General features: G+C 39.4%; 1 protein-coding gene across 1 annotated transcript in view; it reads right to left on the bottom strand.

The window, feature by feature from the left end:
• NSD2 (nuclear receptor binding SET domain protein 2) overlaps positions 1–27,466 on the bottom strand; it is a 69,131-nt gene that overhangs the window by 30,804 nt on the left and 10,861 nt on the right. The window contains exons 5-10 of the mRNA XM_066622415.1: positions 26,741–27,220; positions 24,283–24,427; positions 23,205–23,282; positions 21,794–21,903; positions 14,988–15,069; positions 11,104–11,219 (exon numbers count right to left, since the gene is read on the bottom strand). Coding sequence (XP_066478512.1) covers positions 11,104–11,219; positions 14,988–15,069; positions 21,794–21,903; positions 23,205–23,282; positions 24,283–24,427; positions 26,741–27,220 — 1,011 coding nt within the window. The remainder of the gene's footprint in view (positions 1–11,103; positions 11,220–14,987; positions 15,070–21,793; positions 21,904–23,204; positions 23,283–24,282; positions 24,428–26,740; positions 27,221–27,466) is intronic.

Raw genomic sequence — 27,466 nt, 5'->3', positions numbered from 1 at the left:
ACCTAAGCAGTCTATGGTAGACATGAGATTTAAATGAGGGACTTCACGATTCATAGGTCAGTTTCTTAACCACCACACCTCACCAATTCTCATACAACCAAGCTAGTTTTCTTCTCACTAGAACAGGGGTGTCCAAACATCCCTTGTGCTGCAATTCCAAATACCACCCTATCCTATACCTGAAAATGATTAAACCATTTAGAATTTTTATCACTACAGAATTTCAATTTTGAAAATGTATCCAAAGCCCACACACAATTCTACCACTGAAACTGTAGAACAAGTGCAAGATCCAAAAGAATGTGGAAGTATTTCCACAAACTCAAGACTCACTTTTTCTTGACCAGCAGCACCCTGTGCTATATAACAAACTGCTTTTGCAACTGCGGAGAATTTCATAAACAGTTAGCGATATGGCATGGGAACTTGGCAGTCAAAGAATGAGACCCCAAAAGTTCTACAGTTCTAATACAAGTTTCTTGAATGAGCCTAAGTAGCAATCTAACCAACCTCTGGCTCACCAAAACAGCTGGATGGAGGATTTAAGATTTAATTTCAATTCTTAAGTCCAAAAAATATCATTCAAAGCAGAACAATTTGCTGAGCTAGCCAGTCAGTAAACTGATATAGTGAATTGCTATTGTGTCAAACGACACATTTAAGAGCTGTGTATTTGACTTGCTTAGCTTTTCATTCATAGTAAGAGGATTAGGTCTAGAACAGGGGTGTCCAAACTTTTTGGCAGGAGGGCCACATCATCTCTCTGACACTGTTGGGAGCTGGGGGAAAAAATTAATTTACATTTAAAATTTGAATAAATTTACATAAATGAATATATTAGAGATGGAACTTTATTTATTATTATTAACAGTATTTATATACCGCTTTTCAACTAAAAGTTCACAAAGCGGTTTACAGAGAAAAATCAAATAACTAAATGGCTCCCTGTCCCAAAAGGGCTCACAAACTAAAAAGATGCAAATGAATACCAGCAGACAGCCACTAGAACAGACAGTGCTGGGGTGAGGTGGGCCAGTTACTCTCCCCCTGCTAAAAAAAAAAAAAAGGAGCACCCACTTGAAAAAGTGCCTCTTACCCAATTAGCAGGGGTTAATTACTTTATTAATGAATGACGGTCTTGCAATAGCTCAAGGCCTATAAAAGGCCTTGCACAAAGCAAGGCCAGCCTTTCCTTTGCTGCTGCAGCATCACAGATGTGAAACAGCAAGCCCTCCTCCCACAGCTCAAGCGATAGGTCGAACAGTTGGCTGTCATGCTGAGAACAGTTACATCAGGCCAGTGCGGGCTCCAGCAAGTCTCCGGAGGGCCAGAGGCTCATTGGAGACTGGAGGCTCCCTGAGGGCCTGATTAGGAGTCCTCGAGGGCAGTAAGTGGCCCTAGGGCTGTGGTTTGGGCACCCCTGGCCTAGAAGATTTCTGTGCATTGCATTTGTTCTTTAAGGCAGTTCAAAAGCATGGTGTGATGTGGTGTTTTGGGGAGGATACACCAAGATTTACAGCCTCTCTTCTTCCTAATAGCACTTTAAACCCATCACCAATTTCAAAAGCACATAATGCAGGTGCCTGTTGGAGAAGAAATACGTGGGCCCCTCAAGGCAGAGGAGTGCATTTATCCTGGGAAGGCGATTGTTGTTAAGATAATTAGGCCAATGTATTGTGCTGATGTTGCCAGTTTCCATATTGAGTTTTTCCTCTTCCATTTTATACACTAAAGCTCTCTTCCCTCTCCCCAACTTCAGAATTACATTTTTAAAAGCAAAGTTGACATCTGTTCTCTGTTGTGCAACTCCACTTCCTAACTAGGCCATATTATTTAACTCCAAGTATTCATTAGCCTTGTATGGAATTATGTGTTGCAAGAGTTCATTATGTTTTGATGTGCTTATGTATAAGCAACTTATATCCATTGTACCAGAAGGAAGTTGCTCGCTAGGGTTAAAGTTATATTAAGATGTTAACATTCCCTATTTCCCCAGCAGTAGCAATGCCATGTGACTGAGATGCTGAGCCCCCAAATGTATTCTATGCCAGATCAGATGATCCCTACACTAGACTTGCCAAGTGAGTAGACTACAGTCAATTCTCTTCATACATAAATTCGCTACTTACAAAGGGCAGAATTGCCACCTACCTCAAGTTTCCCACAATGCTGTTTTTGGCCATATGCAATCAAAACATCTATTCAGTCTTCCTAAGGTCTCTGCCGGCTTTCTTCCTGAAGGCTGCAGATACATTCAAAATGGCGCCTGCGACCAGCACAGAGCCTATGAAATGCCTGTATGAAGCTTCTGACTACATGTCAGATAGCTCCACACTAGTTGCATGTGCCACTTTGAACACTTCTACCGCCTCTGGAAAGTCTTTGCTGGCTTCCTTGGTGCAGCAGAGACCTCCCAGAGGTAGCAGGGACGTTCAAAATGCTGCTCACAACCAGCGCTGAGCTTTTGCAAGGGCCAGAAAAAACAGCAGCCCTACAGGTAAGGTGTCCCTCAACCCCCTGCACCTAACTCCACTGATCTCATAGGATCAATGGTTCATTGTGCGCAAATTCACTAGCGTTTCCAGAACCTAACCATAGCAGATATGTGAAGTGACAGTATATGCAGCCCAGACTGCATACTACAAAGGCAACTCTCTGCAGCGTTCCCCATGCCTCAAAACAATGAAAAAATGCTTCCGCGACCCATTTTCACTGTAGCAACCTAAAAGCGGGTCAGGGTGGAAGTTGGGGGTGACAAGACTACTTATGCTGTCAGGCAAGTTCTTATTTAGAAAAAATAGAAAAAAGATGAAAATGTAAACTTTTTATTTGTGAAAATGTAACAGAGAAATATTTTAGAAATTCTTTTTTCTTCTTCACTGCATTTTTTTTTTATAAAGGTACCAAGTGTCTTGAATTAGAGGCAGTACCGTGAGATCTAGGAGCCTATGGTCTCTGTGCTACCAAAGAAGCTTACCAGAGGAGGGAGCTGCTGATCTTTGCTATATACCATAGCAGTACCACTGCAGATAGCAGCTACTAACTCAGCAGGAAACCAACACAAGGGGTTAATAGGGTTTCATACGGCTGTATAAGCTGCTGATGCCATCCTGGCAGCGCAGTCTCAGCAGCTCTATCAATCACACAAACAATAAGCTGCTCTGGGACTATTCATAACCACTAGAAATGTCACTTTCCAACATTCCATCCTAATCCCAAACTAGATTATACATCATCACATGACTGGGACTGTTCGCTTGGTATTTCCAAATACAGTGGACCCTTAATACCCACAGGCGATCAGTTTCACAACCCCAGCAATACTGAAATCGGCAGACAATGAAATCCGTGGCAGACCAGGGTAGCAGCACCATAGGGCAGCCATTTTCAACCACTGTGCCGTGGCACACGGGTGTGCCGTGAGTGGTCCACAGGTGTGCCACAGGAAGGTCACTTATTAATAGGGCCAATGGGAGATGCGAGTCCCCACTGGCAGCATGGTGTGCCTTGTCAACTGACAAAAACCTGGTGGTGTGCCTTGACCATTTTAGTGCCTTATCAGTGTGCCATGAGATAATAAAGGTTGAAAATCACTGCCATAGGGACTTGCCTGCCAGCTGGATCCTCCAAAGGTCGTACCAGTCTCCCACATCTTCAGAAGGCCTCCTGGATGTGAACAGAAGTTGCAGACATGAACCAGAAGTAACTTCCAGTCTCGTCCAGGAGGCCCTCTGAGCTGGGGCTCAGCATTTGCAGGTGCTAAGTCTGCAGATAATGGGAGCCCACTGTATAAGTATAGCAGTTACATGGGTCCCGATCTAGATCAGAGGGGAGCATTTAACATTACAGTTAACTGGACAAAGAGGAATCTTTTAAAGTGGTGGTTCATTTTTACCAGGAGAAATACAACTAACTATTCCTCCAAAGATGAGGGTTTTCCAGTGATGATTGCTGGGAGCCTTTCTGGAGCTTCGAACAATATTTTCATTTCTTTAGTGATGTAAACCACTTGCTTTGAGCACATCCTCATCTTTCCCTTCTCTTCCTTGTTAATTTCTGAAATTTAGACAAATTCCTCCTCACATAATCACAGTAATTGGGAAGGATCTAGGATATGTGTGCCAGCATGAGGTGTACACTTTTAATTGCATGGGACCTATGGGTGGTATATTATCCAAACTGGCCTAATATTAATCAGGTTTCTCTTTAAAAGGCAGTTGCCACGAAATTCTAATTCAAAATGGAGACTTGAGTGCCTGGTTTGACCCACATATTTAAATAAAGCTGAGTAATCACATTTATCATTTATCCATGACCCTCAACCCTCTCAATTCTTAATGTTTATAGCAGTGGTTCAAAAATATTTTAGCACCCAGGATGACACTTTATTGGTATCCATCCAGGTTTATGAGACTTTTAAAGAAAAAGATCTAGAAAGAAATATTTATTTATTTATTTATAAATAATAAGTCACAACAATTTATTTATAAGAACCAGAAAGACGTTCTAACATTTATCTCCTTATACAGGTTGAGTCTCAATATCTACAGGGGTTCTGTTCCCAGAGTTCATTGCATAAAGTGGATTGCCCAGAGTGGATTGCAAAAATTGCATCAAAGCAAATTCATTTAAAAAACAATGTCTCTTTGCTCAGTGATTTAAAAACAGCCTTGCTGACCTTTGTAATGCATGAGGCAGACACTCAGTCTCTCTCCAGGCGCTTAGAAAGGCAGGGATCCCTCCCTTCACCTGGAGTCACAGCATGGGAAAAGAAAGGAGGAGGTGATAATCACTTCCACCTAGCATTCTTTCACTTGCTCAGGGGGAAGGGAGGGGTCACTTGCCTCAGAGTGAAGCTGTTCTAAGTGCCTAGAGAGAGAATGATTGATGGATTGTCTGCTGGCTGACCTCTCCCACATTAACAAGGCTAATGTTAAACAACTTTTTTCCTATAGTTCAGAAGGCCCTTCATGTCCCATTGAGGCAAAACTTCAGAAGAAAAAATTCATGGGTAATTAGCACCTGTTACCCTGCACATGCCTGATCTCGTCTGATCTGGGAAGCTAAGCAGGGTCAGGCCTGGTTAGCATTTGGATGGGAGACTGCCTGGGAATACCTGGTGCTGTAGGCTTATACCATAGTCTTTCGAGACTGAAGGTTGCCAACCATGTCTATGTCTATGCTTGCAAACTGCAGGAGCTGAGCCCTTTGCAAGGCAGTTAGCAACAATCTGATTTTTGAACAGCTTCAGGGCTTGAGGCAAGTAATTATCCGATCTTTCCATCCCCATGTTTTCACTGGAGGATCTTTGCGCTATGCGACCCACCAAAATCAGATTGTGACCCAGTTTGGCAACAACTGGTTTATAACCAGCACTACAAATTTAAACAGAAACTCCTACAATGCAATCATAAATATGTTCAGAAGTAAATCCTGTTGCACTGAATGAGACTTACTCCCAAATAAATGTGCATAGGACCGTAGCTTTAATATTAGGTCTTCCAATATCAGAGGTGAAGTGATTAACAAAAGGAACTGTTAACTCAGAATGTTGTAAGAGGTTAATTTTACAGCTGATTTTATTTTCAGCTTTAGGGAAAGATTGTATGTTCAAGAGGTTCTGTTACAACATATTTAGTATTAATTTTTGAAGTCTATTTGAAATAGCACATCTGTCATGCTCTATCCATGTCAGGAAACTGTAGAATTAAGACCTCATGCCTAAGATATTTCAAATAAGGGGGGAAAATTACAGTTCCAAAAATGCAGACCTTATACCACATAACCAGTAGATATGAATCTGAACATGCAAACATACTTACAAGTAGGTATATTTCATGTGGGATATAGGAATTCTCTTCTTAGTTGGTTCTTCTTGAGAGAAGGATGGGGTATTATGGGAAAGCCTCACCCTCCAAGGTGGGTCAGCAGACTCCAGTCTTTGGACAGGAGGAAGAGAGCATCCCCCTTGAACACCACCCCCCACTGAAAACTTTGGCAACTCTTGAGCCAAAAACACAAACCAAAAAAGTTGCTGCAATGAGCAGATCAAACAGGTTAGATCAGTGATGCAAACTTATTTGCATCAGGGCCCACCTTTAAAAAGTTTCACTTTACCAGTTGTTCAAACTTATATGGCTTTTTTTTATTTATAGGATTTTTATACAGCTTTTCTAAAACTCAAAGCGGTATTGGGAGGCTATAAAGGTGGTTGAGCAGCAGTGCTTCTCCCAAGTATCAGATTGTTTAACCCTTGATGCACACAGCCTAATCTGCCTTGTCAGTTTCTCAACCCACCCAAAAATTGGGTCATGACCCACAGGTGGGTCCCAGAACTAGTTTGGGAACAGTTAGGCTAGATCAAACAAGTGGAATCAACCATGACAAGAAGTGCCTCTAAATCTCCACAGGCCAAAGCGCAAAGACACAGAAGACAAGGAAAATGATTATCTTAAACCCTTAAGAGAACAGACCATGTGATGGCCGTGTGAAATCAGACAGATTGGGCCTTGATAAAGTCCATCACCTTAACAGAAATTCACATGTAAGTATGTCCATTTTCACAGTACTGAGATCACGTTTCTTTCTTCCCATGACCTACCTCCTCTTGAAAATGTGTGGCATATGTTTAACATAGATTCTTCAATCTGTGCCTTACATTTATTTCTAAATATAAACTTACATCCATCAAAAATTGGCTCCCAAGGAAGCTTACAATGAAAATTCACAATATAGTTAGGGATATATTTGACACTAGTGAGGAGCCTCTTCTGGGTCCTGGCAGCTAGTGCAACAGGTCAATGTTTCAGGCTCCTTCATCCAGTAGAAGGCAAAAGGAGCTACCAAATATTCAGTTTCTAAGTAGATGGAGGCAAGGATAATTTTTCTCCCCTCTTTTAAAGATTCTGGCTCTGAGTAAGAAAGCTTGATATGTAGGTCATACATGGGACACTATCTTTAAGGTCCAGGCAGCACTCTGACATGCTCATTCAGGTTGCTACCTCTCAGTTTACTTTGTGACCCTTATGGCCTGAAAGGAAGTCTGACTAGGACCCTCATGACTATGTAGACATGCCTAGGTACAGTAGGAGGCCAAAGAAGCTGATCGCAGGAAACTGCACGAGTGAGGGTAAAAAATGCTGAGGGGCTCAGAACTAAAGCTAAAGCTTTAAACTAAACTAAAACTAAACTAGAACTAAAGCTAAGAGCTGCCTGTGTGTTAGGTCATCCCATGGAAACCTCAGGACTTTGAGACCCTAAGTTGCAAGTGGGTAGTCACAAGATCCAACACATAGTGAACACCTTTCAGATAATTCCAATGACCGCTGGATAAAGAACTGGAAATCAAAGCATATTTATCACTTCTTGAAAAACTATGGATTAGGAGGAAGTTCTTTTAATCTACCAGGGGGTTAACTGAAGCATACCTGGATTCTGAGGCATGCCTGAAGCCTGGAAAAGGCCTCTCACTTCAAGGCAATGTGAACACCAAATAAGGAGTCTTTAGATCTGAGAACCACAGCCTCCTCAGCCACCAAGGACCAATGAAAACCATCTTCATCTGTTATTGGCAGATTTTTTTTCCCCCAATAGCTTCTGGGATGCAGGGAAGTGGACAATTGTGCAGGGACACTTTGCCTTTAATGCATAGACTACAGTCTTTCTTTGACTGAAACTGTGTTCTGACCTTGCAAAGTGAACTGTTGAGTGGAGAATCAAGTAAAGTCTATCACCACCTTCCCAAGCTCTGTGCATACTCTTATATTGAAGAACCATTATATGGAATCCAGAGACTAATGGGCCAGTCAATTGTTTGTGATGAGTACTTGCCTGTATGATTCCAGAGAGACTTTTACCCAAAAAGATAGCAGTACTTACTTCAAAAGGGCGGGTGACCACACTCAGTTGTCTATTGATACAGGTTTTGGGTTAGGTTCTCTGCACATACAAGGACATGTTGTTCCTCAGTGTGTCTTGAGAAAAAAAGTAGCCGCAACATGATCAACCTCTGGTCGCCGCATCTCAAAAAGGATATAGTAGAAATGGAAAAGGTGCAAAAGAGGGCAACTAAGATGATTGCTGGGCTGGGGCACTTTCCTTATGAGGAAAGGCTACGGTGTTTGGGCCTCTTCAGCCTAGAAAAGAGACGCCTGAAGGGGGACATGATTGAGACATACAAATTACGCATGGGAAGGATAAAGTGGATAGAGAGATGCTCTTTACGCTCTCACGTAACACCAGAACCAGGGAACATCCACTAAAATTGAGTGTTGGGAGAGTTAGGACAGACAAAAGAAAATATTTCTTTACTCAGCATGTGGTCGGTCTGTGGAACTCCTTGCCGCAGGATGTGGTGACGGCATCTGGCCTGGATGCCTTTAAAAGGGGATTGAACAAGTTTCTGGAGGAAAAATCCATTACAGGTTACAAGCCATGATGTGTATGTGCAACCTCCTGATTTTAGAAATGGGCTATGTCAAATGCAAGGGAGGGTACCAGGATGCAGATCTCTTGTTATCAGGTGTGCTCCCTGGGGCATTTGGTGGGGCCACTATGAGATACAGGAAGTTGGACTAGATGGGCCTATGGCCTGATCCAGCGGGGCTGTTCTTATGTTCTCAAGATTCAGGAAATCATTGTTCTTAGAGCCTGACCAATTTTCTCTGAGTAGACATTCTCCCACGGTTTGCTCATTGGTTGCCAAGCTCAGGACCCATGGCGATCCTTATTTCCTGACTCACATGGGAGGCGAAGACACCACCACTGGTCAAAAGTATGAGGCATGACTTAAAGCACCAAGTGAACTGCTTAAGCAACAACACTATTGAAGCTTGGGTATCTGGTGAAAAGGACAGTTGGCCTAGGGCAGTGTTTCCCACAACTCTAAAATGCAAGAAGTAATCAAATTGGTTCCAGAAATCTTATTTCATGGTTGGTGAAGATGCTGCGACTCTGAAGGTGCTACAAAATGGAAGAGGGATGTGGAGAAACAATGGAGAACAAACAGGCAGGCTGCTCAGGTAAGGCTACATGTAAGTTGCTATAACCCAACAAATCTTCTAGGCTGGAATATGAAAGTAGGCCTCAAAGGTCAGAAATTCTGCCATCTGAGCTATTATAAGATCAAATGAAGAGACTTCACATGGAACTCACGATGAACTAGAAACCTGTTTACATGCTTCATGTCCAGAGCACCCTACACTACTTTGGGACTGTTAAAACCCCAAACCCCTTTTGATGTCTGGATCTGGGTGGATCAACCCAATTTCCTAAAAGATGGGAACACTGTCTTGCAGAGTCACTTGGAGATAAGCTAATCTCTGGAACCAAACTTTTGAGTGAAGTGACATGGAAGAATGAAAATGGCATACAATATTTAAGGTGGCTTTTTAATATACTTTCTCTGTTGACATTGGCTTCTTCTAATCTTTAGAAACTATCAGCAAACCTTCCAATGGGTTCCCAAATATCTAACAGACTTAAAAAGAATGCTAGAAAGTTACCCTTGGATTTTTTTTTTTAATTCAATCCCCAAGCTCTCGACCTTCTAATGAGCAAACTGGACATCAAGAACTTGGCATAAGCTAAAAAGGCATTCTTCTGTCCCTTTTATACAAGGGAGGAATAGACAAAACATCTTTTACACAATTGGGGCCTGTATGATAGATTTTACTAGGAGAAAGGCACACACAAAGCCAACTGGATTGTGTCGGGGGAATTCCACATCCAGACACACAAATCCTGTATACACTGTGTTAAATGGGTTATTCCAATTTGTTTCATAAAACTTTGCTCTAAATATAAGAAGGACATCAGTATAAATACGGGTGCCATCAGGGGATAGCCAGGTTGCGCACTGGCAATGACGGATGTCTATCAGAGGGCCTAGCTGATGGGGCCAACTTTTGAATCTTCTATATTGGCGATAGCATTATACCTAGTACAGGACTTTCCCAAGGCCTCAAACCACCTGGTGGCAGCACTGGGTATGAATAAATGATACTGATGAATTTAATTTATATTCTTTAATATAAAGTTATAAGATGTGTACAGATATAAGACTACTTCTAGGTTAAGTCACTGCCAGGGTTATGATTTATACACCACCATGTACTTAAAAGTGTACTCTTAAAACTGTGAAGACAATTTGTATCTAAAGGAGTCAATATACAGGCAGTCCTCAGTATCTGCAGATTTGGTACCTGCAGATTTGAATATCTGTGGAATGGGCCACCTGTAGCACCCCGAACCTGACTAAAGCTATATTCCAGTCAAATCCAGAGGGCTTGGGCCCCCTGAAATCCATGGATTCCAACTTCCACGGATTTCTGTATCCACAGGGATTCCAGGAACAGAACCTGCAGATAATAAGGGTCGCTCTATTTTGTTTTTTTGTTTTTTAATTTTTAACAAAATTTCAACTTGTTTTGGCAACATTACAGCTTGAATGGTAGCCAAAATCAAAATGTTATATATTGATTTTAAACTTGAGGTAATCATAATTATAATAGATGTGAGGTTATATACACAGAAGATTGCAAATGCATGAACAGCACCATAAACATGAATGGTATTAGTGAATTTTTCAGAGTATTATTTGCATGTGGGCTCTTTCTGAGCATTTTAGTATAAGGAATGCTCTTGCACCAATTTGACATTAAACTGTTTTCTGAATCAAGTAATTTAGCTTAATTGAAGAGCCTAAAGAATGCTTCTGTTGCAATATGTAATTTTTTAATTTGATACAATAGTAATGGAATTAAAAAACTAAAAGATGAAGAAAGGACAAACTGTACAACCAGAAAGGACAAAGAAGTTCTTATTTAACACTCCTTTCACTACATGGCAGGACCATCAATTCACCACTTTCCCCCTCTTCCCACCCTGAACAGATTACCCTACCATAGTATACTACAAGCAGAAGGATGTTACACGGCAAGCAAAGTTGATTTAGGAAAAAAAGGAGCTTACAAAACAGATACACCTTGCTCTATTTTTGAATGACTTGTTCTAATTTTTAGAGTAGGAGCTTGATTAAAAAATCACAACTGAAATTTTTATTATGGCAGTTATTTGAATGCCATTATTCATTCATATTTTTACCTCATTCTCAGTTAATGAAGCTGAAGGAGATGAAGTTTTGCTATAAGCAAGATGAGAAGATTCTGCTGCTGAAGCCCGATTTCGTTTCTTCAGTGGTTTACATGCATCTGAAAGACCTGTCGTTGTGGTAAAATAATTTCTGTTTACAAAATGAACTTGGAACTCTAATGTACTTCCTTGAAGTGTTGACAACATTCTCCCATTTGTGTAGAATCAATTACATTGGCCTTTTAGACTCCTACAGAATTAAGTTGTAAAACAAATATTGATACACTTGTGTTTTTAATAAGAAATATTTCAGGTGACAAAGCTTGCAACGTATAATTTATTTATTACATTTAATACCCAACTCTTTCACCATGGCATCTGAGGCAGCATATGTAGGATCTCCCCTCATTTTGACAATGTTTCAAAACAGATTTTCCAATTTTTTGGAGGATACAGTAGTATAGGATATTGTTAGGTATATATAAATTGAAACAGATCGTTCTTAGGGAAAAAATACCACACCTGAATGCTTATCCCTATGTATTCAGACTAATAGTTTCACAAGCTCATTTTTTATCTCCTTCTCTACTTCATTTCTCTGTTCAAGTGAATCTTCTAAGTGTGCAAAAAATAATACCAAATAAATGATAAAGGCTTGGATCTTAGGAATGGAATCTCTCATCTTCTCCTCTCTACAGCATCCAGTATGCTTCTCCCACACCCACAATCTGTAGAACCACATCGGGTAAAGGAACATTCCAGAACAATACTTGATGTGGTACTGTGGGCTATGGAACTATCTTCTGCTCACGTGAATGCTCCAATGGACTCAAGCCATAGACTCCTGTGGCATCTTAAAGAGTAACACATTTATCATAGGATGAGCTTTCCCAAACTAAAGTCCACATCACCAGATATATCTGATGAAGTTGGCTCTAGCCTATGAAATTTCATTTATTTTTATGGTATATATTTATAAGAATAATTATACCTAGTTTTTCCTCAACATACACAAGCTTAGATTGAAAACAAGCAAGCACAAAAATATAAGCAAGTATTTAAAAAGGAAAAGAAAATGCAGACAGCAGAACAAGCCAGACCTCACAGTAAAAGAAAACCAGTCATACTTAAAATTGAGTCATCCACCAAAGATTTAGTGGAATCAGAACCTGCAAGAACCATCACCCAATCCTGAATGCCTTTTGCATTAGTCAGATCTTCACTTGGTACTTGAAAATAAGATGGTAGGTAATATATGCCTTCCACCAAAGAGAATTTCAAAGTATTGAGGCCACCTCTAAGTTAGTTCTCTAGAGACCATTATAGCCAATGATCACTTGGACATCCAACCGAGTCCAAGATCTAGGATCAAGTTATGAACCTGACCTTTCAGGAGGAATAGGAACACCTATTCCCAGCTTCATTAGCAGAAAAATAGCACCTATGTCTTGCCAAGACAAAGTGTTAACTAATTCACAATGCATTTTGGGGCAAACCCAGGAGGAGCAAGAAACCTCTGCATGATCTGGAAGCGGGCCTTCAGCACTAAAAATAGCCATAGAGGCTGGGAAACAGTGCCATTTGGCTGCATGAAGAAAACATGGTTTTAGCTCCTTTTTTGTTTTTAAAGCCCTTTAAATGTGGACCCCGGTATCCACATTTTAGTATCTGCAGGGAGTTCTGGAACGTAACCCCTCCCCCAGGATATTAAAGTCCCACCTGTACTGATAACTCTGCAGCCCAGATCTTCAGATAAGCCCCAACCTTTTCACATAGATGCTAAAGAGTATGAAGGAGAAGATGAAATCTTGCAGAACTCCATAGGCCAAAAGTCACAGAAGAGATCAAAAGTCCCACCAACATCTTTTGAGTTCTGCCTTTCATAAACAGCATAGAGATCTATGTAAGGGTTCAACCACAACCATCCCTGCTTAGTAACCAAGAGGATGCTAGGAAACACTGAACGTTGCCAAGAGGTCCAAGAAAACAGGATCACACTTCCCCTCATTTTCCAGCACATGCATTGCATAGCAGCTTCAATACCCAAACAAAGTTGGAAATCAGTCTGAAATTAAACCAGATAATCATCCTGAAAAATCTGGAACTGGGATGTCACTACACACTCAAGAAACCTGCCCCCAAAACATATGTTTATTCAATAATGTTTAATTCAATAAGGGGCACATGACTATGCCATTCACAGTTGATGGAACACGGCCTGCTCATAGGGAAGTCTTGGTCTAGCCAATTTAATTAGCCAGAATGGGAAAGAATCAAAGTTACAAGTGGTTGGTTGCACAGCTCCAAGAAACCTGCCCACAAAAGATGACTGAACAAGCTCAAAGATGCGCATAGAAACAGGACTAGAAGGCGCTCCTCTGGAGTGATCATCAAAGACCTGGGATCTAAATCAACATGGGCATGAGAGATTTTATTCATATGATGCTTAGCAATCTGATCAAAGTTGTCATGGGGGTTGCATGTGCTTCACTGTACAACACAGAGCAGACAATAGCAGCAGAAAGATTTCTTTGTGGCCATCAGCACTGGGACATAGACTCAAAGGCAAGTTCTAGCCCATGTTCTATCATTCATCACAAGACTTCATCCATTTGTGTTCCAGCTGTCTTCAGGGGTTTTGTGGTAAGGGAGAGAGGACTTGGAAACTGCCAAATCCACCACCTGGGTCATTTCTGTATTCCTTAAACCAATCAAGGCATGAAACAGGACTGCCAGATACACTAGAAAAAAAGATTCCAAGGGCTTTCAGAAATCCATTTCAGTCCATTAGCCTTTGGGGTTGGAACATCTTAACAGATTCCCTTCCCCAGATGAAATGAGTATTTGTCAGAAGCCTAAACTGACCAGTACTGGTCTGTACTGGTCTAGATTTCTCTCATTCTGTTCAACATAAAAAGAGTTCAAGAATACATTGTGCCTGATGTGCGAGGCCAGGTATTACCTGTGATAGGCTTGTGGATGTCATGGAGGCCATGAAATCCTGAGTAGTACCAAATAAGGAGCTTCAGCATGAATATTAAGTCTCCCATCAGCTTCAGATCTTCATACCATAATAATGTTGTGGTCCTACCAACACTTACTTGAGAATGTCTTAAAGAACTCTGTGGGACTTCTCAGTCAACATACAATCCAACTGTAAATTTGTTATTTTTTAAGGTGCCACAGAAGCTGAATTATGTGTTTGGTGAACTGGAGAATGTACAATATATTAAGTACCACCATAGAGTTTACCAAGTCACACTATCATTTTCTGCTACTTTTGAACCTGCGTTCATGCTGTGCTACTAAATTGCAAGCAAGTTCAAGAATTCCTCCCTTCAAGCTGCATCATTAGAAGGAGATATTGGGCCACTTCACAAGATCATTCTCTGTAGTCTGGATCATGTAGGCAGATCAAAGCCTATAAAGACCACACACTCCCTTCTCCCCATGCCTGCTTATACACCATGGACAACCTGGTCTGTTTGCAGCTTGTTTACACGAAGCTGGAAAATCATTAAATTCTGGTTTCACATCCTGGTTTCAGAACCACTTTATAAAATGACAGTTATAGCTTTACCCAGGCTGCAGTATCATTTAAACAAATCAGCATGTAAATGTCATGACTCTGTGTCAGATCCAGCAAATTAACAGGAAGGAAAAGTCTGTATTCTCAATCAGGGCTGGAGCCCTATTCCCAATTCAAGCTAATCATAGTTTTTTTTCAATATGTGGACCAGGGCAGAGACCAACAACGGCAATACAGGAAAAATGCAACTCATGTTGGCATTCAAACAATGCCACATATTTAATCAAAAATATAGCTGGCCATCTCAAACAACTGGAATGTATAATAATTGAAAACGTTACATCAAAGCTTATTCTAACCACATTACCTGACTGGTTCTTTTGTGAAGAAGAAGTTTCTGTGACTTTAGCAGAGTTTGTTTTTGCTGTTTTGTCATTGCTTGTCTCCCTCTGTCACAAAAAAAAATAAATAAAATGAAAAAAATAAAAAACTTCCTAATTTGGATAAAGGTGGAAATTACTTCAGGGCTTCTGTTAAAAAACAGATGTCTTTGCTTCACTTAAGTCATAATTATTTTTAATACAAAGCTACAGCAATCAAACAATACAAGTAAAAAAAACAAAAAACCAGATGCTATAGCTCCAAGAGCTATCACATTTACATTGTATCAGGGAAGATATACTATTAATTGCTATTAAAAACAAAAACATCATTTTTACCATTTGTGTAAAATCTGAAGCGTACTAGCAACGTAAGATAGGATCATAATTTTGACACTGAGGATTGTGTAAATTAATTTCAGATTCTTGATTGAGCCAACAACTAGATTGAAAATCTCATGGAATTCTGAGAGCAGATGATTTCCATTCTGTAACTTAGAAGAGTGAGCATTTCAGCTAGGAAACACAGGCCTTTCATTACTGCCATAGTCCAACCCCGACCCATTCCACTTGTTGCAAAACATGCTATTTAGTTAAGTACAATCTTGTACAAGTTTTGAGAATCATCTGAAGAAACCTGCAGCAGCACTGTTTGAGAACATAGATTTGTAATAAAAAAAATCTGTCCAGCGCTGACATCACTGTTACTGAAAAAGCTAGGTTTCTGCTATCATTTTTAACCATAGTTAACATATGCACAATATATTTCATCTGAATTTTAAACTCCCCTGTTTGTTAAATTAATGCTACAGGTATCTAGAATCAATGGGTTGACTCCAAAGATGCCATTCCTTAGAAGGATCGATTCCCTTCAACAGAGGAAAGGCAACTTGGATCTAACCTTGAAGGCTTTAAAATTGTGCTATAATCAAATACTTTGCTTTCTTGAACAAGGTGTGAACTTATAAGGTGGCACAGGAGCATACTTAGAGCAAAGACACATCAGTATTTCCAAAGTTATGAACTGCACTGAACTGATATTAATGAACAGGAAGAAGTTGATATTCTAGAAATGAAGTAGTGACTCGCCCTCTCAATTTCTTTGTTCTCCAAGGAAAGAGCACTATGTAATGTCCAACTCACAGCAATAGTTCCCAAGGAGCTCAAGGCTGTGGTTGGCTTCAGGTGTTACCTTTTACTTTGTCAATCTTCCCTATCAATTAGAAGAGGGAGGAATAGGGATATTTGGCAGTTTAAACAGTTAATACCCTACCTATCCACCTTTTACCATCTGCACATAATTCTCACCTCTAACAGAGCTACTGTGGTTTGAAACACTGGGCTTCTTCCTGCCCAGGATGTCAAGGAAAGGCAAGGGGTCAGCCCATGCTTCAGTCCTTTCTAGTTTTCCCACCCTGTTAGGACAGCTGTGGGAAGCAGCCCTTTAGAGTTCTGAACAGGGAGGGCCAGCTACTTTTCACATGAAAACTATAGGAAGGCCCTCAAAGGATAGTAAAAGGCTAACTGTAGGAAGGCTCTCAAAAGACAGTAAAATGTAAATACTGTTTTCTTAGCATTTCGAAGCTAAGATACATAAGGTAAATTATAGGCTTGGTTTATCTCCCCACCAGGAACCCTTGTCTACTTAATTGGAATGTTTGGGGACAGGGGGCTTCCATTCACTCTTAGTCATGAGGAGAGTCATCCAAGACTAACAGGCTTTACTACTACATATACTCTTGGAGAGGGAGAAGCATCAAGAGGGAAAACAGCTGCTTTTGGAGCAACTGACAGATTCTTTTTCAAAAAGACAGCTGCAACTGCTAAAAAGGTTCCTGTGGGAAAGATGCAGCTGCTTCTGTTCTCCTTTAAGAGATGAGGAATATCCTTCAGTCCCTGAATCCAATGTTGCCCTGCCAACAGTTCATAGCACAAGTAGATGGGAACCCCCTCCCCAAAATTCAAAACAAAGAGTCTCCTATTTTGCACAATGGACAGAATGTTTGAACTACAACTTAAATATACTGCATTATGAAGTAAAATTGCATGACTGAATAGCAAGGAAATCTTGAGTACTCACATTGAAATGAGTTCTACTCATCAGAAATAAACCTACTTAAAAAGTAAACACTGTGTGCACAGGCAGACTATTCTCTAAACTCTGAGCATCCTTGAATGAGAAATCTGACTTGGTGGGTATGACTCCATCATTGAATCGCTGTGGGTTAAATTACCAGGTTCAATTGTAATTTAAGCAATGTAATACTGGGGGTATGCTATCATCCTTCAGAGCAGAAACCTGAACCTTGAAATGAGGAAACAAATCAGGGAGGTGTGTCAAGGAGAGACAGAGTTGTAATCATGGGGGACTTCAATTATCCTCATATTGACTGGGTCAATTAATGCTCTGGTCATGAAAGAGTCCAGATTTCTTGACTTGCTAAATGACTGCTTTAGAGCAGCTAGTCATGGAGCTCAACATGGGGTAGATGACCCTGGATTTAATATTGTGTGGTATTCCGGATGTGGTTAGAGATGTAATTGATACTGAGCCATTGGGGAACAGTGACCATGCTATGATCTATTTTGCCATGCATGTCGGGGGAAGAGGGCCAAGCAAATTTGACACAAAAGCCCTTGACTTTTGAAGGGCAGATTTCCCCCAAATGAAACTAGTTAAAAAGAAGTTGAAACGGAAGGTAAAAAGAGTCCAATCTCTGCAGTGTGTGGAGGGTGTTTAAAACAACAGTAACAGAGGCCCAGTGGAAAGGAAGAAGAGCTCAACTAAGTGCAAGAGGGTGCCAGCATGGCTAAGGAGCAAAGTCAGAGAGGCTGTAAAGGGCAAGCAAGCTTCCTTCCATAAATGGAAAGCTAGTGAAGAGAATAAAAAGGAACATAAAATGTGACAAAAGAAATGTAAGATGATATGGGAGGCCACAAAAGACTTTGATGAACTCCTGGCCAGCAACATTAAGGGGAATAATAAAAAGCTTCTTCAAATATGTTAGAAGCTTGAAACCTGCCAGAAAAGCAGCTGGCCCTCCGGATGGTGAGGGAGAGAAAGGGAAGATAAAAGGAGACTTGGAGATGGCAGAGAAATTAAATGTGTGCTTTGCATCGGTCTTCATGGCAGAAGACCTTAGGCAGATACTGCTGCCCGAATGGCCCCTCCTGACTAAGGAATTAATTGAGAAGGTTAAAAAGTGAGAAGGAATTAAGTGAGAGGTTAAAAAGAGAAGACGTTCAGACTGAATTGACAAAGATAAAAAAAGTCACCAGGTTCAGATGGCATCCACTCAAGAGTTATTAAGGAACTGAAGAATGTTGTTGCTGCTCTTGACTAAAATATGCAACTCATCCCTTAAAATGGTTAAGGTGCAAGGGAATTGGAGGATAGCAAATGTCACGCCAATCATTAAAAAAGGAAGGAGACGTGACCTGGGAAATTATATGCCTGTCACCCTGATGTCTGTTCCAGGTAAGATGGTGAAATGCCTCTTGAAAGAAAATTTTAAAACATAGACGAACAAGTCTTGCTGAGGAAGAATCAGCATGGTTTCTGTAAGGGCAAGTCATGCCTCACAAACCTTTTAAAATTCTTTGAAGTGGTCAACAGGCATGTAGATGAAGGAGAACCTATGGGAATAAGATGGCAGGTCCTCTCTTGGATTAGAAACTGGTTGAGGACCAGGAAACAGATGGAGTATGTCAATAGGCAATTTTCACAGTGAAGAGAGGTGTGCGTCAAGGATCTGTCCTGGGACCGGTGCTTTTCAACCTGTTCATAAATGACCTGGAGACTGGGTTAAGCAGCGAGGTGGTGAAGTTTGCAGACAACACCTAACTTTTCCAAGTGGTAAAAACTAGAAGGGATTGTTAAGATCTCTCCAAACTGGGAGAATGGGCAACAAAATGGTAGATGTATTTCAATGTAAGTAAGTGTAAAGTAATGCACATTGGGGCAAAAAACCCAATTTCACATAAAGGTTAATGGGTTCTGAGCTGTCTGAGACAGATCAAGGGAAAGATCTTGGGGTACTGGGTTGACAGTTCGATGAAAGCGTCGACCCAATGTGCAGCGGCAGCAAAGAAGGCTAATTCCATGCTTGGAATCATTAGAAAAGGTATTGAGAACAAAACAGCTAATATTATAATGCCATTGTACAAATTGATGGTAAGGCTACACCTCAAATATTGCATCCAGTTCTGGTCACCACATCTCAAAAGGGTATCATGGAAAAGCTGCAGGAAAGAGTGACCAAACTGATTACTGGGCTGGGGCACCTCCCTTACAAGGAAAGGCTACAGCATCTGGGGCTCTGCAGTCTAGAAAAAAGGCACCTGAGGGGTCCTTAATTGAGGCATACAAAATTATGCAGAGGATGGATAGAGAGGATAGGAAGATGTTCTTTTCCCTGACACACAACACCAGAACCAGGGAACATCCACTAAAACTGTTGGGAGAGTTAGGACAGACAGTCAGGCTTTTCTTATGTTCTTATATTCTTAATAGAAAACATACACTGAAAACTAGCAATTATCAAGAGCTGTGAGAAACTAGTTGCCTTCATAGAGCAAAAGCAGATCAGAAGACCTTAAAGACCAATTTCAACCATCAACCCACATACAGAGCAGCCTGTACAATCTGACACCAGTGTGACATAACATTAAAAAATGCTATGCAACATTAAAAGGCAATTTTTAAAGATGCATACCTAACCTTCAAAATTAATTTTTAAAATGTTAAGAATACTTTCATAATTAAGATGTGCCCCCTTCTCTACATATTGGTCATTTTTTTAAAATGATAGTTACTGCTGTTTGCATGTGACATGTAATCTCACATGGTACATTTATGTTTTGTAAAATGTGTGGTTCAAAATATTTCATGAAATATAAAACTTAGCTCTTATCTACAGTTCATATCTATGAAATTTAAAATGCAGGTTTATATGATCTGGGCTCCAATTTTTGAACATGAAATTGTGAAATTATTCAAGAGTTGTTTCTTCCTCACTGACATGACACAAGTAGATTAACATAAATATCTGAAATTAAAAGACCATGCAAAATGCATGCATTTTCATTTCAATTTGGCAAACTGAGTTTGAAGGATGAATAGGGCAACTTTAAAGAGTCTGCTTTATGACTCAATTATCAGGTTCCTACTGTCAATGGCTTCATTTACTCACACGTGCGTCTGTTATGGCATTCAAAAGATCATCATTATAAAGGAAAAGTCTTGTATGTGCTATTGCTTCTGCAAGGAACTTTATTACCATATTTGCAAAGTACCCACTAAAGCCTAGTAATGTATACGGCATAACTGTGCTTCCTGCTTCTCACCTCTGTAAATGCCTACCATCACTCTTGACCCTTTACTTCCAGGTCTATGAAGTATGACATTTTTGCCCCCTTTTGTAATGTGAGCTATGTTGACTATTAAATATATGAACTGATCCGAGATGAAAGGTGGATTAGATTCCAGGGTGAATAAAAATAATGTAAATTTTGTAATCTGATTTTTAATTTTAAATGTTTCAGCTATATTAACCTTCCCTTTTAAAAATAACCTGGTTTAAAATGAAATCTGGATGTAACACAGACATGTTTCTTCAAGGTGAACTTATGACCCTCTTAAATCTAAATTTATGAAATCACTTTTCTTAGTAAAGAACCAATTGTGGGAAGAACATCTTCATTGATTTTCATACAGCACAGCAGTTCATGTGTGTATATTATAGCTCAATACTGAAGGCCAGGAACTGGGTATGTCACTACAGTTTTCATCTAGTGAGCCATTGGGGTGATCTTTCAACTCCTACTTTATGCCTAGTAACCATCTGATCTCTGCATAAATCCACTTATAAATATGTATATTTTTGCAAACAAAGAACATGGAAATTGACCTTTCACCTCACACAGAACATTGATCTGCCTAATAATTGTGAAGTAAAAGGGGGCAAGTATGATAAAGTCAAAAAAAAAGAGGCACAGCGAAACAGAAAAGAACTCTGGAAAGAACAAGCCCTTTCTAGTGTTGATTTCAATTACCACCACTCTAAAAAAGCATGGCTGCAGATTGCAAGACAGAATTTTAGGAGTCTTGTGAAAAAAAATCCCCTCACTGGGTAAAAAAGGAAATTTGGCAAATGCGAACAGTACAACAAAGTGATGCAGAACTTAGGTGTTAGAAAGCAGCAATATTAAATCAATGTTTCATGGTTACAGCACCTAATTAGTATGCACTTTATTTAGAAAGTATCTGAATAATAAAAATAGAAATTGTTAATTTAATTCAATGATTTCAATGGCGTCTTTTACTTTACAATAGAAATTGTTGATTTAAAATCAATCCCTCAAGATGACTGCTGCTGCTGCCATCACAAAAGCACTGACGGCTCCTTAAAGAGGGGAAGCAATGATATTCCCCTCCAATGCAGTTCCTACAGAGAAGGGACATATGGGATATTTTTTACCAAGTGAAAGGCATTCAGGTTCCCCAAACACAGTCAATTATCCTTCTACCCCTCTCAGATTTCTGACAGTACCTCTCACATTCATTGGCACAGGGGTTCAGAAGACCCAGACCCAGAGATGTATATGACATTATTATGGAGTATACTTTTCACCTCTATCCCAATCTTCAGCATTTTACAAGTGCTTTGTCAGTAAACACTTCATAGTTCGCTGCACTGAAACAGAACACTACAAAAATTCTGACAATTTTTAACTAAATCACCAAATCTGGTTCTGCCATACCATAACTCAAACAAGCCAACAACATAGTTACCTTCTGATAATTCTTTTTATCCATCCTGAGCCTTTTCCTAGGAACTTCAAATTCTTCTGTTGGTTCCTTTGTCCTCCTTATTGGTTTCCTTTTATTTCCATGTAAGTTACCTTGGAGCGGGGGATGGGGGAAACTTACATGAAAAAGATCTAAAGCTTACTTAGAAATAACCTTGAACTGATCTAGTTACATCCCTACTTTAATAAATTTTAATAAGTCTGATTAACCCTCAACATCCTGTGGCTAGCAGCATCTTTTACTAAAACTTGTTTTATAGTACAAACCTCTGCTGGCTAAGCTTCAGTTGATCATATCAAAACAAACATGGTGATTCTGAAAGTTAAAATTCATTTCCTGTTTTGTACATTTTACCAATGAATCCGCAATCTGAGGTGTCATACTTGCTTTGGAGATGTTTCTTCTAAGAATAAATATTAAGTTATTATACAACAGGGTTATTAAGTTCTATGCCTGTGACACCACTGGTGTGATGTCTTAAGGTTTGACAGATATATAGCAATACACATGTGAACTTCTTTTGTACAAAGGCCAAGAAAATGCCATTTAAAATGTGTGTTATTCCAAACTTACAAAAAACAAAGGCCATCAAGAAGTTTTAAACATCTCATATATTTACAAATGGGGAAATAAATTTTTAAAAGTCAAATCATCATATATGGTGGCTCCAAGACAGAAGAATCAAGAGCTAATTTATATAATCTATTTCTACATCTCTCTAACTTGTGTTAGGTTTGTGTATACAGACTTTAAAAGATTAACTTCTTAGTTTCAAGTTCTATATGGAAAAATCATTGCAAACTTCCATTAAAATATTACTTCCTCCTCAACTACACTTCTTAGTCCTATGGTATTAAAGGGTAGTGGTCTGAGGATTAGTTGCGTTTTTTGGCAGTAAGAATTTTAATCTTCAGAATATACCTTAAATTATCTTTAACAAATTCTCTGGATACAGATTTCTTTTTTAAGCTAAGGATAACGGTCCAGTCATATCTGATGTTGACTGAATGTTAAAAATACTGCAGCCAGCATTTATTATATACAGCAATATTTTCTGAACAAATATTGAGGGAATCTAGATGAGTACACAATGATTGCTTGAAGACTGCTAAAAATGTGCCCCCAATTATGAAAGACATCTTGTAAAGTTTGTATCAATAATGAATAAGCAATATTCATTTTAATTATTTTTGTAGTATGAAACTATCAGGAAGTGAACAAAATCCAGCACTACAGCACTCAGATATTTAATTCAGGATTCATATAAACTCTAAAGCCATAGGAGCACAACATCTGAGAGAAAAATTATGATGATTTGTGAGCAATTACATAAGAGGCACATTTAAAGATTACTTATAATGAATCAATAGTACACAGCACAGATTTCAATTACTTCGGGTTCTTGTTCGCCTTTTAGGTGATTCTTGAAACACTTTACGTTTGGCCTCTCCCATACTCTTCCGTGATGAACCTTGAGAGATACAGAATGTTGTGTAGTGTTGTTGGTTTTTAAATTGACATCCAAATATTTTACATTTTCAGACAAAGTCGAAAACTTTCCCACAAGATGTTATTTCACACACAGATAACAAAACTGACTGCACTTTTTATACATTTTTTTTCCAAATCTAACAAACCTGTCAAACACACCCTCATTCCTCTCATTGCCCAAAGCAGCAACCTGATGGTTCAAAATTTCTATAATAATCTAATAAAACTAATGTGTGTGTATATTATATATACATATATATATATACATATATATATATACACACACACATACATACACGCATACACACACATGCAACATTATTCCTTACTATTAATAGCTCAGAAAGAAAATATTAATCCCTCCATTCTCCTTTCAGGTATATTAAGTAGCCCAAAGAAGTCATATCATCATATCAGGATATTAAGAAAAGTGTTTATCAAGCTAGTAGCCAAACCATACAAATACCTTCCAGGCTGTGTTACTATTCAACAAGACCAACACCACTCAATAATTTATAATTTGGAAACATGTTTCTGATGTTGATACACATCAACAATCATTTATTTTTAAACCAAGGGAAACAGAATTACGAAATGACACTATTATTTTAAGACCTACAATTATGTTTAATGAGAACATTTAAATGCTAGATTTATTTTTTCTCATTTCTATCATCCTTATAATATTGACAGTGACACTAATGGCAGCTGCTTATAGACAGGAAGGGAATGAGAAACCAGTAATATCTAAACAGTAGGTTTACATAGAGCAACTCTGCAGAACAATGACCAAGAAATGCAGACATGATTGACTTTTATTGTAAAGACTGCATCCACCGCTATCAGCACAACACACCAAAAATTAGAACTGGAGAACAGCAAAGGCTGCTTGCCCTACAGGTCTCAAACTGTGTGTTTAGTTTAACATCAAAACATGTATTAAACTTAGTTAGAGTATACTAGCACAGTTTTACGTTTACCAGTGTCTTCTTCAGATTTGGGAGAGGTCACTATGGCAAATTTTGTGTTATAGCGTGCTCTCTGTTTTTCACTAAGCATGTTCCATTGTGATTCCAGCAGCTCTTCAATTTCATCACTTGATGCATCTGGATGTTCAGCAATCACCTGGATGAACACAATATTTGTTCAACATAGACATTAAAATATATATATCAAACTTCTGATTTATTTCTAAAAGTAGTCAAGTAAGAAATGAAACACTCCTTTGTTTATTCTACGCTATAAAAAACTAGTTAATGCAAGATATATGCAATATATTTTTCTATTTTGTAGTCAAAATTGTAAGAAGCTCATACCACTGCCCTGGGTATTAGTTGAAGGGAACTCTCCAATGTAGGACTTTGCTTACAATGGTTTCCTGCCAAGTGACCAAGCCAGACCAGTTACTCCATGGGTGTGACTGGATGGGGATTATTCTGAAGTACAGTTTCTTGCTCATATATATTTTGTTTAGAATAGCAAAGCCATGTCCAAAGAGTAAGGAAGAGCAAGAGATATGCCATAGACTGCATAGTGCTCCTAGACTAGGGTACTGTTCCTGTGCATTAAGGTGGCCAAAATGAAAAACTGAGGTGGGCTTTGTAGACGGATGGTAGTATCCCATAAGGCAGGGGTTCTGAAAGTGTAGGTCATGACTCTCAGGGAGGTGGGGTGCAGCTTCAAAGGGGTTGTGCAAAGCTCTGAAAAACTGAATGTAATACTTGCATAACATGCAAATGACAATATTTGTCATGCAAGTGAGTAACTTGGTGCCTATCATGGCTGTACCTGCCTGCCCGCCCTTACCTTCCTCCCCTCCTATGCTGTGCAGACCACTCCAAGGGCATTCTACACACACACGCTTCTGGGCAAGGGGAGTAATTAGGGAAGCCAGTTAATGTTGCCCAGTCTGTTAAGTCACTGTGCACATGACTTGCAACTGTTGCAGAAATATTCTTTATTGTTGTTATGACTGTAAGTAATGACTATGGAAGTCAAAGTCTTTATCACAAATGTACAAACATATCTAGTATGTGTACATGGAAACTAGTTTGTTATTGTGCTAAAGTAATTTGTTACTGAATTCAGACTTGAAAAGAAGCAAGCGTGCTTTACCTAACTCCTACTAGCCTACCTAATCATGAAGAAATCAACAGCTGTAACATGGAGGGGGTTGCATTATATTTATTTGGGGGGCACCACAGTAATAAAATTTGAGAACCCCTTCCTCCAGGCTTCAGGAATCAGCATGTAAATAAAAGACCACAAAGCTTGCTATGTTTCAGGTCTGAAAACTAGAACATTCCTCACTACAGTAGTTAGAGATATCATACTAATATAATCTTATGTGACCAGATATTTGTTCTCCTGAGCTTTTCAACTACCCAACATTTCAAGAATTGTTAGTGCATTGAGTTTACTACATAAAAACATTGCATTCTTAAACAGAAAGGTAAGAATCTTCCTTGCTTTAATTGTACCTGACTTTGGACAGTTGAATATGAATCATGCACAAAGCAAACATGCCTCTTGGAATAATTTTTACACTTCCATTGCTAACAACATCATTTATCTCCATCTCATCTTGAAAACTAATATACAGACTAGCATACAAAGACACTATTAGGCAGTAATCCTCTACACACTTACTTGGTACCAAGACCCACTGAACACAGTGAGACTTAATTCCAAGTAAACACAGGGCATAGGACTGTGCTGTTAGCCTCCTACTTGGAACCATACCTATAAGCGAGTAGTAGCTCAACACAGAAATCAGCCACAAACCTCAAACTGTGAGGTTCATGAAATCCTGCAATCCTAACCACACTTTCCTGAGAGTAAGCCCCACTGAACAAAATAGGACTTACTTCTGAGGAGACCTGGTTAGGATTGTGCCCTAAAGCATATACCTGTTGCTAACTGTTAGCATCAATACAAACATGTTGATCCATTCCATCACCTACACTTCTTGCAGAAGTAATTTGGTCCACTGTCAAACAAAACTCAATCAAATATATGAAAGACAGAAGGAGGCCTCAGAAGGCAAGGAATGGTACAGTGGAAGAGGAAAACCAAAAGAAACGAGAAATGGAGAAGCTGGCTGCCCTTTTTGCAGCACTGCTTTGAGGTGTCACTATGCAGAGCACCTCTCACACACACAAATCTTGATTATGTTCTCTTCTGGCTTATAGCAAATGAGTTCCTAAATGAGAAAAAAGCACTTATTTCTGGTCATCACCTGTTTAATGACATCACTTCCAGCCCTCAGCAGGCACCCTGAATGCTTTACTGCCCACTATATGAAACGTGTTTGACATCCCTATACTACAGCATATTTGGTAGCATTTAGGTCCCACCATAAGAACATTAGGAGAAAACAGATTTGTGTGACACAAAATAAAACTTCACAATATCATCATAAGCTCTAAAGGCACAAACCTCATCTTTGTGTTTCTGACAAAAAACCAAGAACTGAGATACTGCATCTCCCTTTCTGTTTCGTGGAGCATATGCAACAGCTTTTTTCCTACCAACAGGTGACCCTGGGCCTCTTTTAGCTTCTCTGTCTTCAAGGACCTTTTCAGGGCTCACATTCTTAGGTTCCATTTCTTCTTCAGATTCATTAGTTGCAAGACATTTTGTTCTCCTTCTCCTCTTTGAAGGAACATTAGATTCTTTCCTTGATTTCAAAGTCTCGGAAATGTCTTCATCCATGTAAATTTTATCCATTTCCTCCAAAGATTTGACAGCAAGCCCTGCTTCCTTTGCCACTTGAGAATTAAGGATAGGTCTGCCCCTAACATAAATGAAGGTATATTTGGCTTTCCGTTCTTCCAATGTTAAAGATAATGCATCTTTTGCTTGCTTGACACCCATTTCCCACTGGGGGCGCAGTTTTCCTGAAACAGGTTTTAACATCTGCAGAGAAACACACAGCCGAATAGTTAAATGTGAACAACAATTGAAGAAAATCTATACCAATATTAAATATGGAAAATATTACTTCCTCAATTAGCCTCTTTGAATGAGGCTCTTATGATGATGTGGAAGAAAAGGCTGTTAGCAAGGAAGTTAAACTTGAACATTTAACAATTACTTGGAAAGAAATGTATAGTAAGAGGGACTGGTAAGAGATCATACTCCATGTACTCATAAGGGTGAAAT

The sequence above is a fragment of the Tiliqua scincoides genome, chromosome 3, assembly GCF_035046505.1.
Source record: "Tiliqua scincoides isolate rTilSci1 chromosome 3, rTilSci1.hap2, whole genome shotgun sequence".
Taxonomy (NCBI): domain Eukaryota; kingdom Metazoa; phylum Chordata; class Lepidosauria; order Squamata; family Scincidae; genus Tiliqua; species Tiliqua scincoides.
This window is presented reverse-complemented; position numbering and strand designations above follow the sequence as displayed.